The sequence below is a fragment of the Anguilla rostrata genome, chromosome 15, assembly GCF_018555375.3.
Source record: "Anguilla rostrata isolate EN2019 chromosome 15, ASM1855537v3, whole genome shotgun sequence".
In the NCBI taxonomy this organism is placed as follows: domain Eukaryota; kingdom Metazoa; phylum Chordata; class Actinopteri; order Anguilliformes; family Anguillidae; genus Anguilla; species Anguilla rostrata.
The window spans coordinates 31,148,821-31,161,615 of NC_057947.1; the positions used below are offsets into that span (position 1 = coordinate 31,148,821).

At 50.4% G+C, this 12,795-nt stretch overlaps 1 protein-coding gene across 3 annotated transcripts in view; it reads right to left on the reverse strand.

The window, feature by feature from the left end:
- Window positions 1-380: 380 nt before the first annotated feature.
- Window positions 381-12,795, reverse strand: part of LOC135240871 (cytoplasmic protein NCK2-like) — a 46,589-nt gene continuing 34,174 nt past the window's right edge. For all 3 annotated transcript variants that reach the window (XM_064310882.1, XM_064310881.1, XM_064310883.1), the window contains exons 3-4: window positions 3,424-4,163; window positions 381-1,790 (exon numbers count right to left, since the gene is read on the reverse strand). In XM_064310882.1, the coding sequence (XP_064166952.1) occupies window positions 1,596-1,790; window positions 3,424-4,163 (935 nt within the window). In that variant the 3' untranslated portion in view covers window positions 381-1,595. The remainder of the gene's footprint in view (window positions 1,791-3,423; window positions 4,164-12,795) is intronic.

Below are 12,795 nucleotides of genomic sequence, written 5' to 3' on the forward strand. Positions count from 1 at the left end.
TTTAAGTCACTGGCCGACTACAGTGTCTGCACAGCGCACACCTCGTTCCCAAGGCCTACATTGGCTGCTTGGTTGAAAGGAGATCACAAAAAACCAGCAGAGACTGCGGCCCCCTGGGACTGGAGTTTGAGACCCCTGCTTTAGGCAAAGCATAAAGACCATTTAGTCATCCATTTTAGAGAACAGAAAAGATACCTCTTAATATTAAAACCCACACTGTTTGCCAGTGCATTGGGTTAATCTACTAAATACACCACTAATCTACTCATGATTGACTTATGAATGCTAATAAAGCATAAATGAATGTCATGAAGCCATGTTTGCCTTAGAGTCATTAGTAAAAACATGTCCACCACAACAAATCCATCCAAGCACACGTCTTGTTCCATATTTTGCAAAACTTTTAATTGAACAAAAGTGTTTCAATTCTCAACACACTGTTTGAGGTACAGTACCTTGCTGCTGGGGTCTAAACAATTTATATTTGCACCTTTTTTTTAAATATACATACAGCGGAAACAAGAATTAAATAACTATGTTCAAAAACATTCAGTGTTATATTTATAAAAAGCAAATTCCAGAGAAGTAAATGAAGTCATTGGTCAACAAAACGGCCATGGGTAATGTAAAAAAAACAAACAAAACAAAAAAAAACCAAAATAAAAAGCTTTCTTTCTCATTTCCTTTTATTAATAAGGAATAAGGAACTTGTGTTCACAATCAGGCAAATGAATATACAACTCTGAGACTGAAAGGGTCCGTGGAACAGCAGAACTGGGGGGGGGGGCAGGGAGGGGGGCACGAGAGAACTGGAGGGGGCACATTTGGCTGAAGTTCGGCAAAAATTTGGCTATTATTTATTATTTGGGTTTCCCCTGTTGTTACCCCCTCCTCCACCTCCCACTCTCTGCCAAACGCCCCCCCCACCCCACCCCATGAACAGTGGGCAGCTACAGGCCGGTCACCCCCTCCCCCAAAGTCAACGGGGGTCTTAAAACAGCGGCCCCGTGCATGGCTCCGGGGGGGGGGGCGGGGGGGGCGGTGTCTGTGAACGGGTCAGTAAGCGTGTCTGTAGCTCAGGCGGTCCCGCACAGCCTCCAGGGCAGGCTTGGCGGACAGGAAGAGAGCGCTCGGAGAGGTGCGTTTCAGTGCGGCCGCCAGCAGGGGGCGACGCGGAGAGGCGACCCCGCTTTCTCAGAGAGGAGAGGTCAAAGGTCAGCGAACGCGCGGTGAGGACGCTCCTCTCGTACGGACGACGACGCGCCTCGCAGGTGGTTTTTGGAAGGAAGCTTGAGACTGAGAAGCAAAGGAGGCACAGAGCCGTCCAATAAAAACAAAGCGAGAAAGTAAACTGGGTCAGCCGGCTCCGTGATTGGCCAGCTCCTTAACCCTTAATCACATGTAGTCCTTTGGGATTGGTTTTTAGTCACCTTCTAGAGTGTCTGTTAAATTCCTTTCAATAAATGTCAAAGGAATAGAGAGAGAGGCGGAGAGGTTGGCTCTGATTGGTGAGCGAAAGGTCAGGAAGTAAGGCTCGTTGCCTTCGGGCTTTCTGTTGGGTAGGGCGGGGCGGGGCCGGGCGGGGTCGGGGGGGGTCACAGCAGCGGCCGGACGAGGTAGAGCTTCTCGCCGTGCTCGCTGGTGAAGATGGGCGCTTTCTTGTAGTGCTCCACCAGCTGGTCCATGGAGGGGAAGCGGCGCTGGCCGATGCAGTAGACCCCGTCAGCCAGCTGAACCTTAAAGTGCTTATTCTTACCCGGGGCCTTCAGAGACACGGAGAAATCACTGGGCTGTGAGAGAGAGGGGGGGGGGGGGGAGGGAAGGAGGGAGGGAGGGGGAGAGAGAGAGGGAGAGAGGGAGGAGGAGAGAGGGGGGGAGGGAGGAGGAGAGAGAGGGAGAGGGGGGGGAGAGAGGGAGGAGGAGAGAGAGGGGAGAGAGAGAGGGAGAGAGGGGGGAGGGAGGAGGAGAGAGGGAGAGGAGAGAGGGGGTGGGAGGGAGGGAAGGGGAGAGAGAGGGAGGGAGAGAGAGAGGGTGGGAGGGAGGGGTGGGAGAGAGAGAGGGGGAGGGGGAGAGAGAGGAGAGGGGAGAGAGAGAGGGGGGGGAGGGAGAGAGAGAGAGGGGGGAGGAGAGGGAGGGAGGAGAGAGGAGGAGGAGAGAGGGGGAGAGGGAGGGAGGGAGGGAAGTGAGAGAGAAAGAGAGTGAGAGAGGGGGTGGGAGGGAGAGAGAGGAGAGGGAGGAGAGAGAGGAGGGAGGGGGGAGGAGAGAGAGAAGAGGAGAGAGGGAGAGAGAGAGAGAGAGAGAGAGGGTGGGAGAAAGAGAGAGGGAGAGAGGGAGGGGGAAGAGAGAGAGAGAGATGTGAAAGGTGGGAGAGAGAAGAGTAAAGGAGAGAGGGAGAAAAGAGGAACTCTTTAACTTGCAAACTTCACAAGACAGTACATACAGACCCCTGTTTAAGTTCAATGATTCTTTCATATTTCCAGAAGGGGGCGCCATTACTTCACAGTACAAACCAACCACAGCCAGAAGCACTTTGTTTGAATTGTTCAGAAGCACTTTACCCTCATCACTGCCCACACAAAGATCTTGATTAAAATGAGACACACAGTAATGATTAACTGGAAACACTTAAAAAAAGAGAAGTTAATTAAACTGCTCATCATGGCTGTGTGAATGTGGCAAATGAACAGGTGGCAGCTGCAGATTGGGGGCGAACCATGACCTCGGCTAAAACAAGGCCTGATGAGACCTGCGCTCATACACCTGTGGGCAGAGTGATGTCACAGTGATGTCACAATAAAGCCTCTTTATAGCATGCGGCTCCTCTGGTAAGAGGAGATTCTAGTACTTCTGAATATCCGCGGTAGCTGTACTATATTTGGCCACACCTCTTAATTAAAAAAAAATTTTTTTTTATGCAAATTGAAATGTCACAGCACCAACGGTAAAAAGAATTCTGATGAAAAAACAAACTTTGCTGCCCCCCACAAACTCCCCCCCTCCTCTTTTTCATCCCCTTAAACTCCCACAATGCCCCCCCCCCACCAGACTCGCTGTCCCCACCAGATCTCCCGCACCCCCACTCCGCCCCTCCCACTCACCGAGGACTCCTGTCCCCTCGCACCCCCAAGTCTCCCCGCCCCCCCCCCCCCCCCTCACCGAGGACTCGCTGTCCCGCACCAGAAGTCTCCCTCGCGCCCCCCTGCTCCCCCCCCCCCCCCCCCCCACTCACCGGGACTCGCTGTCGCCCAGAATGTCCCTGCAGCCCCCTCTCTGCGCGCTCCCCACTACGAGGACTCTGTCCCGCACCAGAAGTCCTCCGCGCCACTGTCCATTGGCCACCACTCACCGAGATCTGACTGTCCGCACCAGGAAGTTCTGATGAAAAAACAACTTTGCGAAACAAATTCCACTTGCGCCACTCACCGAGGACTCGCTGTCCCGCACCAGGAAGTCTCCCTCGCGCCCCCGCTCGTTCAGGGCGCACTCCGCCTGGTGGCGCGTCACGTTGCCGTAGTACCAATCCTTGCCGGCGAACCTGCCGGTGCGGGCGGGGCCCGAGAGGCCGCCGGCCTGTGGCGAGCGGGGCCCGGGGCCCACCCCCCCGTCGCCGCTCAGCACCACCACGTAGTTCCTGGGCACCAGGCCCACCTGGCCCCGCCCGTTTTTGCACCTCCACCACTCGGGGTCGTTCTCCGGCTTCTCCAGCACCTCCATGGTCTCCCCCTTCTCGAAGTTGAGCTCCTCCTCCGTCACCGAGCTGAAGGGGTACAGGGTCTGCACCAGCTGAGGCGCCCGCCCGCCGCCCTGCCCGTTGGCCAGCGCCGCCCCCCCGCCCAGCCTCGCGGGCGGGTACCCGTACGGGTCCCCCGACGCCTCCTGGCCCTCCTCCAGGACGTAGTTGGAGGGGAACCACCCCACGCGGCCCCCGTAGCTGCCCCGCCACCAGCCGTCGCTGCACTTCTCCATGACGACCACCCGCGTGCCCTTGACCAGCGACAGCTCGTCCTCCCGCTCCGCCGCGTAGCCGAACTTGACCAGCGCCGGCGCGCTGAGGTCATAGATGCGCTCCGCCCCGCCGCTCCCGTTGGACGGGTACTCCGCCTCCGTGCTGGGCGTGGGGGAGGAGTCCCGGACGCTGGCCCTCCATTTCGGCTTGCCCAGACCTGAGGGCGGGGCGGAGAGGGGGAGAGAGAGAACGAGGGGGGAGAGAGAGAGAGAGAGAACGAGGGGGGAGAGAGAGAGAATGAGAGAGGGGGCGAAGAGAGGGAGAGAGAGAGAACGAGACAGAGGGGGAGAGAGAGATGGAGAATCAGTACAGTTCTTTATTCTCATCTATCTGTAAACAGCATGTCTACATATCAGCACATTGGGTTTTTTTTAATATAAAAAGTGATGCCTACTTTAATAGAGCACAACACACTAGTAGAGAAATGGGTGCACATACAGAACACACAGCCTGATTGATTAATCTCTGGGTGAATCAATGTTCCTGCATCTATTTCCCTGCCCAGATTTCACAGTGTATAAACGCAACATTGCTTACAAAACCTGTGCCACATATATAACAGGTATCACTTAAGAGGCAACGCTTATAAAAGAGGTATCGCTGTTTATACTGTATATACAGCCTTCTTTTCCACCATTGTTGTTAGTTTCCATTTCATCTTCTTGTTCTTGTTCTTATTATTGAAAGCCTCAACATGATGCAAACTGCTTTCGTTCAGTACTTAGTGCACTTCATTTGAATTCCTCTGCAGAATTAGAAGAAAAAAGAAAAAGAAAACGATGTGCTTGAAGCATACCCCTACACTCCCACCAAAGGGACGGTTTCATTAGTATTCCTGGAACAAGGTTAAGTTTTAAAGGACTCATCTGGGGTCAGAGAGAGGTTAACGAGACAAGTGTTTAAACAAGCCAGAGGAGGGGAAGGAGATGAGGGGGGAGAGAGAAAGAGAGAAAGAGAGGAACAGAGAGCTATTTTAAGAGCCGTGTAGAGACTGGAAATGGGAATACTTCAGAGCTCCCCTCCTCCTCTTCCTCCTCTTCCTCTGAGGACTGAGGAGTAGCTTCCCTTCAGACATAGCATCTGTGGAATGCTGTCTCTCTTCCCCGAGTTTCCCTGGCAACGCTGCATTCTGTCCCATCGCTCCTTGGGGATGCCAAAAGGAAACCCTTTGACCTCTGACCTCTCTCTGAGGCATACTCTGAGTCTGCTACATCCACTCAGGGCACGGGGGCATGGAAGCACGGAAAACTTGTGATCGAGCCTCTTGATTGTTTTTGAAACCGATATTCTTCTTTAAAAAAAATAAAAAAGTCAGCGTCATACGTTAGATTTTATGGAAAGAAGCCGTAACAGTTTGGAGAACTGGAAAAAGGGGAAAAGCAGTGGGAATGTTCCTCACTGATCCAGTTCCTTTCTCAGAGCTGCACTGGAAATGTTTGTCATGGGAAAGACAAACTTTCCCCTCACACATCAGACTGGTTTCTGTCTTTATTATAATACACAGCACCGCTACCCAGGGGAGGAACAAAGAGCAGACCACCAGCTCCTGGCAGTGTGTGTGTGGGAGACGCATGAGAATGTGAGAATGCATGAGTGTGTGTGCTGTGTGTGTGTGTGTGCGTGTATGAGAGCGAGAGAGAGAGAGAGAAAGACAGACAGGTGGAGGAGCAGTGAAACATTCTTAAAGGTGCCCCCCACCCCGCAGATCTCTTCCTGACCTCCAGTGCTCTTGAAGCCTGATTACATTCGACCCCCCCCCTACCCCTCCCCACCCCCTGCCAAACCCCTCACTCTCCCCTCAGTCTGTGCCGAAACTCACCAGAGCAGGATCTCATGCACCACACACACCCACACCCCTCCACCCTCTGCCTCCCGCCTCCACACCACACCACACACACACACACACACACCCACCCCTCCACCCCTCTGCCTCCCCGCCTCCACACACACACACACCACACACACACCCACACCCCCCACCCCTCTGCCTCCCGCCTCCACACACACACACACACACACACACACACACACCCCCCCACCCCTCTACTCCGCCTCCACACACACACACACACACACACACACCCTCCACCCTCTGCTCCGCTCACACACACACACACACATAAGTACACACACACACATAAGTACACACACACACACACACACACACACACAGTAGACTCTAGCTGGTTAGTGAACTCTAGCTTTTACTTAATCATAAATGTAACAAGCGCCAAACTGAACCCTTCGCTGAAGGCGAGGAAAGCCTTGTCTGCCTGTACAGAGAGGTCACAAGGGTATTTCAGCCATCTTCTCCTGGTAAATGGACTTGGCTAGAATATACAGCCAAAGCAAAAATAAATAAAAATACTGTAAAATAATAACTACACTTGCTTAGCTGTAGTATTGAACACTTGATCAATGAACATGATGGAAAACTTGTGAAATACATAAGATGGGTCCCACTGGAACCCGGGGCCAGAACAAGGCAGCGATGGAAACAAGGACAGGATTTGGCAGGCCGCAGCCCAGGAGAATGCGGCAGGAGGATGTAAAGGAGGAGCGCAAAATGGCAGCACTCACCAGTCTGTCAACAACTCTGTCAAACTCAGGAGGAGCCCGGAGTCTTAATGTCATTCTGATGCTTCTGTGGCAGTGTGTTGGACTTTGAGCTGTGCTGTCATTAAAGCCATGCTTTTTAAGCAGCTGGGGTCCTCAGCCCAGCCCGAGATGCTCACATTCTGCAGAGGTAACAGGTAAGTCTGCATGGAGCAGGTATTCCTTTTCCTCTTCCAGGGCTCCACACAGGCCTGTCAATGTTCCAGCCTCATTACCCAGAATGCACCAGAACAAAATGGAACACAACAGGATGCAGTTAGACGGGATGACTCTCGGACAGACGGACTTTCACTGACCCGGCACCTCGAGGTGAAACTGTCAGTCTACACGGGTTCTGGGGGCGAGAGTGGGTCCCCATCATCGGCTGAAAATGGCTTCCGTCAAAAAAAAAAAAAAACGCCCGTCACAGAATCGGGTTGACCACGGGGAAATAAGCGACTTTAGATGAGGTCATCGCTCCCGCGCTTCCTGAGACACACAGTCAGCTCTTCAGGAAGGCGGGAGCCGCCTACAGCAGAACAGCAGAGCTTAATCACGGATCAGACTCCGCTCGCTCTCCTCAGGCTGCAGGCCTGGCACGCAGGACACGTCTCTACAGGGCTCTCCTTTCCACTTCCTCTCGCAGGAAGCGCACGGGAATCCACAGCCCAGCTGGGAACGCTACGCATCCCCACACACACACACAAAAAGCACAGCGGCATCTACAGAGCTACGGAATGCATATTTAAACACGAGGCATGGCTCCAGTCTGGGAAAACAGCATCAGGGCCGGTGGTGTTCATCTGGGGGCTTTTCCTCACCGAAGAGTGAAACTGAGTCTGAATTCTAAAGAGCGCTTTATTCCCATGGTAAAGGCTATATTTTATCTCAACATGCTAAATCTGACTAGGGCACAACACAGTCAGGGCTTCCTACTGTGACAGTAATGGAAGAATGCTTGTTCACACTGTCTAGGGTGATTATAATGCCCTCTTTATGGATTTCTGTTCAGTTGTGCCAAGAAACCAATTAATGACACCCTCATAAGCCGGGAATCTTTGCCTCATTTTCATTCTGAATATAGATTTCATTTATGTTAAGAGCTCGCCTCAAAGTGACATTAGATTTATGATAAAACATCTTCCCAGCTGGCTTTAAAAAGATCAGCCGCAGTTTAAGTTTCCTCAACAAAAACGCTAAAAGGTTCTAAAAGGCTGTATCTGACAATTAGTCAATGTGAATACTCCTCATGCAGAATAAAAATGCAGATTTAGTTCCTGTACTACAAGCTATTTAGAGATTTTTTAAGAGTGTGCATTAGTGCGAGTGCGTGCCCAGCTGTGTGTTCAGCCACTGAGACTTAAACTACTTTTTAAATTCCCTTGCTCATTTACAGGAACAAGATGCCTTTAACTACTGTAATACACAGCAAATGTATTTATTTATCATTTTAACACCCTATCAACGGCACTTTTATCTCTAGTTGCTGCACAGCACCTAAGGAGCAACAGAGCGGAGATTCTTGTATTCCAGCTTAAACCCTCTCAATCCTGAACAGCGAGGGCCTTCACCAGCCTGGCCTCTCTGGAACAGTAATGTGTAAGTTACACACAGGCCAGCGTGTGAGGCTGAAGGAGCTTTCTGACGTTTGTTTAAATATGACTGTGTACGTGAGTTATGTTTGGGTTTTATGAAAAAAATTATTCTTTCTTCATTCCGTCCCATTTCCCCTCTCAGTCTGCCTCTCTCATTTCATTCCCTCTCTTCACAACCCTATTGATTTTAATTTGTCTACGATTGCGATGCCTGTGCCGAGCCTCATGGGGTAACCATTGTTCTGACCGGGCAACCTGGGAGAAACTCGAACCCTCAGCTTTGGTAGTCCATTAGCCTGAAACCCGACACCTCTGAAAGGGAGGCCATCCACTTTGTCAGCCGTCTGCCAGCACCAGACCAGTCCGGTCAACGTGCTAACGTGCTAACGTAATCACACACGCTACACACAAACCACTGCTCCTCTCCGTTGCTAAGCACTGAAGGATTCTGACTCGGTTCATATCCGCTAATGGGAACTTCGAGTGTAGCTGAGAGAGCCCTCAGTCTCTGCTAGGATTATGCCCATAGTTTCATAATGGGGAAAAAAAATGCGTAGAATTAATCATTCCACTGCAGCGGTGTCCACGGTAACATAAAAATAACAGTGATGAAAACAAGCAATGTACTGCAGAGAAAGGCCTTTAGGCCAGCAAGCACAAATAAATATCAATAAATTCCACTTTTTAAATCAATCCTACTAGAAACATCTCATTTTGCTAATGACTCCCATTAAAATTAGGCTTTAGGGTTATAATTAAATTTAGGGTCAGAAAAGCGTTGAAGCAAGATAAGGGTTAGGCACAAGTCTTAGTTGATTTTGGACAATTCACAATTGAGACGTAACACTACAACAGCATTTCCAGGGCTGCTTTCATTGTCTGGGGCACTAACGACCCAGATCCGCACAGATAATCCACCAGCTCACGCTGATTAAGGAAGGCAGTCTTTCAGGCGATAAGGGTGCCGAGAGAACGCCTCATCCGCGAAGTCAGACTCGTTTACGAGACGACGGATAAGCGAGCTCTCAAGGCAAGAGAAGACCACTTCTCAAGGGCTGCCATTTTACGATTTCTCGAAAGCAAACCGCGCAGAGAAGATCAGCCCACTGTGCGAGCTGAATTTGAGTGATTCCTCTTTACTGCTTGCTCGCTTCTTGCCTTTTTAACATGCTTTTTTGAACCGCCTGAGTTTGACAGACATTGTTCTGGCGTCATCCTCTATGTTTCCGGTCTGGAGAATTTCAGTCCAAAAAAGGCCTGGTTTTGCAATTAGTTGTGTCTGGTGGGGGGGGGGGGGGAGGCAATCCTGGCAGAGTTTGGCAGTGGAGCTCACTGAGAAATAGAGACCGTAGTATCTGAGGGGTGAACAGGTTAGATTATCCCCTGTAGAGGGATGGACACGGGACCAGTCTCACATGAGTTTTCCCTTACACAGCACAGATCCCACAGGAATTCTGGGAAGTGGAGTTAAGCACAAGGGAAGCAACAGTAAGCAATGAAAAACCTCCAAAAAGCCAGTTCCCGTAGTGATTAAAGAGGCTTGAATCTCACCTAATCCCAGTGACATGGCTGTGTGTGTGTGTGTGTGTGTGTGAGTGCGCGTGCGTTCCTGTATGTGCGTGTGCACGCGTGTGTATCGACTTGCCTCTGGAGTCCATGCTTACTGCATGGCATTAGGCAGCAGAGTCAGGCCTGGCTCGATATTCAAATCAATACAGAACAGCAGGCCACCGTTAGGCACTTGCATGTGACGAGCCACACGTTGGGAATGTACACACTGAATGGTAAATAACTGCCATTACATTACTAAGACAGTGATCATTGAAGGAAAAAATACAATAGCCTGACTTTGGCTCGGTGCCCGCGTGACATCAGCGCATTCTACAGTGCCAGTTGCCGGGGCATCTGGGATACCGTCCATAGGGCTTTTAGAGGGGCGCCATAGCTCAGGAGGTAAGAGCGGTTGTCGGGCAGTCGGAGGGTTGCCGGTTCGATCCCCCGCCCTGGGCGTGTCGAAGTGTCCCTGAGCAAGACACCTAACCCCTAACTGCTCCCAACGAGCTGATTGGTACCTTGCATGGCAGCCTTTCACCGTTGGTGTGTGAGTGTGTGTGTGCGTGTGAATGTGAAGTGCTTTGGATAAAAGCGCTATATAAATGCAGTCCATTTAGAGAGTCAGTGCCTCCATCTTTCAGGAACACACCCGGGTAGGTCACTCCTATGTCCCAGAGCACAGTGTGTGGTCAACAGACAGCAGCGTTACAGGCAACAGCAGCCCATCCCATTCTCCATCTTTAGTTTAGAGGCTCGGGGGCTAAATTTGGGCAATTCTTTCACTCTGTGAAAGCCCAGCACTGTATTATTTCAAGCGGGGTTCACACCAATTCCCCCCCCCTCATTTTCCCACAAGACTCCACACCATAGAATGACTTCCCAAAATTTCCTGCTTCTTCTCCAGTTTTCCCAGTTACTTTTGGTCATAGCGGTTGAGTTCCTACCAATAATGTAAGCAAATATCAATTTTGTGAATAAATCTGAATATTTACGATTTTAAAAATAAGTGACACATGACAAACCAAAGAAGTCCATGCTTTTAACCAAGTTAATAGGCAGACTTGTACATTACACTGGACAAGAGTGTCTACTAAATGCGTTAAAGCAAATATAAACCTGGCATGCCGAATGCTTTCACTGGTTTCGACTACATAACCCATAATTCCTTTGGGAAAAGATTACACTTGTGGTTTTTGCACATCTTAACTCTCAGTAGTGGTGTATCGATCACTAAACCTGTGAGACCTTGAGGAAAAAGGCACAAACTGAACAAATAAGAGCTCTGGTTGCGGGGGGGGGGGTTAAGTATTGATCTGCCAGACGGGGGCTTAAAGGCAGAGAAACATCTAGAATTCAGCACAAGACCGCCCTCACACACACGTCCACAAAAATCAGCCGCCATCCGGTGGCTAAACACTCTGACGCGACGGCTTTTCTGTAACTGGATACAAACAAGCTAATTCAATCACAGCGCAGCGAGCACGCGTTTCAGGGCATTCTGGGAGCCCTCTCCCTGCCTGCGGTGCTCGGGTATCGATCGCCCCCCCCGGAATTCACACCTCGTCAGCACACCGCACGAGGAGCCAATTAGAAGGGCCCGTCACTGAAGGAGAGAAGGCCAGGGGGAGACACGGCAGGGGAAGCCTCAGCTGAGATACAGTACCGCTACGGCGGCTGTTACGCTGTTTTATATTACTGCTCATTTAACTGCCAAGCCCTTTAATCCACAGTCACTTAAAAAGGCTTAAGATTTATTAAATGCGTATCAAACAAAGGCACTAATAAGACAGGAGTGGAGTAGCCAGTGCTACGGTACATTAGCAGAACACTGGGCTCAATGATAAAATGCAGGCACGCAAACTGTAATTGCTTTATTTAGAACAGATTTATGAGAGCAATGATATTTTACAGCAAGCTAACGTACACACTGTGTCACACAATAATCTGCGAGAGAAAAATGTGCTGCTCTGGGCCGCTCCTGTTTATTCAGGGGTTGACTGAACTCCAATGCGTTCCTAATGGCTCTATTGTGTTCCAGCTGAGAGCAGCTACTTTAATTTCTTACCCAGCGTGTGGGCCCTTTCAGCTCTGGCTCCAGCTCTGCCAACATCCCTAGGCTAGGACGTTGGGGGTGTGTTACCTGATATCGTAGCCCTGGGTCCCTCACACCTGTGCGTTAAGAAGGGAGTTCCTTTTGGGGGTTTCAACATGTGACCTTCATCACGTGCTGATCCACAACACATCCAAACACTGAGGCTTGGGGACTGTGAAATGGCTAGTGCATTTTGAGGAGTGAAGTAAAAGTTGAATCTGGGAAAGTAGAGATGGCCAAAAACATAGGATAAGGATGTAGCTATTAAAAATTCAGTGTGTACTTTTAAATTTGAGATCTCTTGTACTGTGCTTCCAGGTAACACCTTTTTTTAAAAAGAAACTTTGTCAATACAAGTCTGCTATTTCTAGGTACCATTTTGAAGTTTTTTTTGGGGGGAGTTTAAACACAGGTCACTGAGTGACTGCATCACACATCTCTGAGAACAAACGGAGCGATCTGATTGGAGTTCAGAGAGATGAGCTGCAGAACAGCGGATGCAGCAGAACTGTCTCGGGCAACAAAGAACAAAAAAAGTCAGGAGAACTTCCTCAGCTGGAGGAGTCGCGGGGGTCCTAACTTCCCAAGGTGAGGGGGAAGTCGGAAAACACCCGGAGGACGCGAGGAGAACGGGTCCTGCGCGAGCGCGGCTTTGAAGCTCAGCCGCTCGGGCGCCTCTCTCTCTCTCCCTCTCAGACGCAGACAGCAGAGCTCTGAACCCGCCGCCTCTGAAGTCTGCTTCCCGAGCGGAGCGCACGTCTACCTGCGCTTTCATTTACTGCCGTCCCAGCACGTCAGAGTCTTCCTCAGGCACAAACTGCCCCCCCCCCAAACCCCACCACCCTCTTCCTGACTGATTTGTGGAGATGAACCGGTGTCTATTCTTTTCTTTTTTTATATATATATATATATATATTTTTTTTTTTTTTTTTTGGGCTTTTTCAGCTTTATTT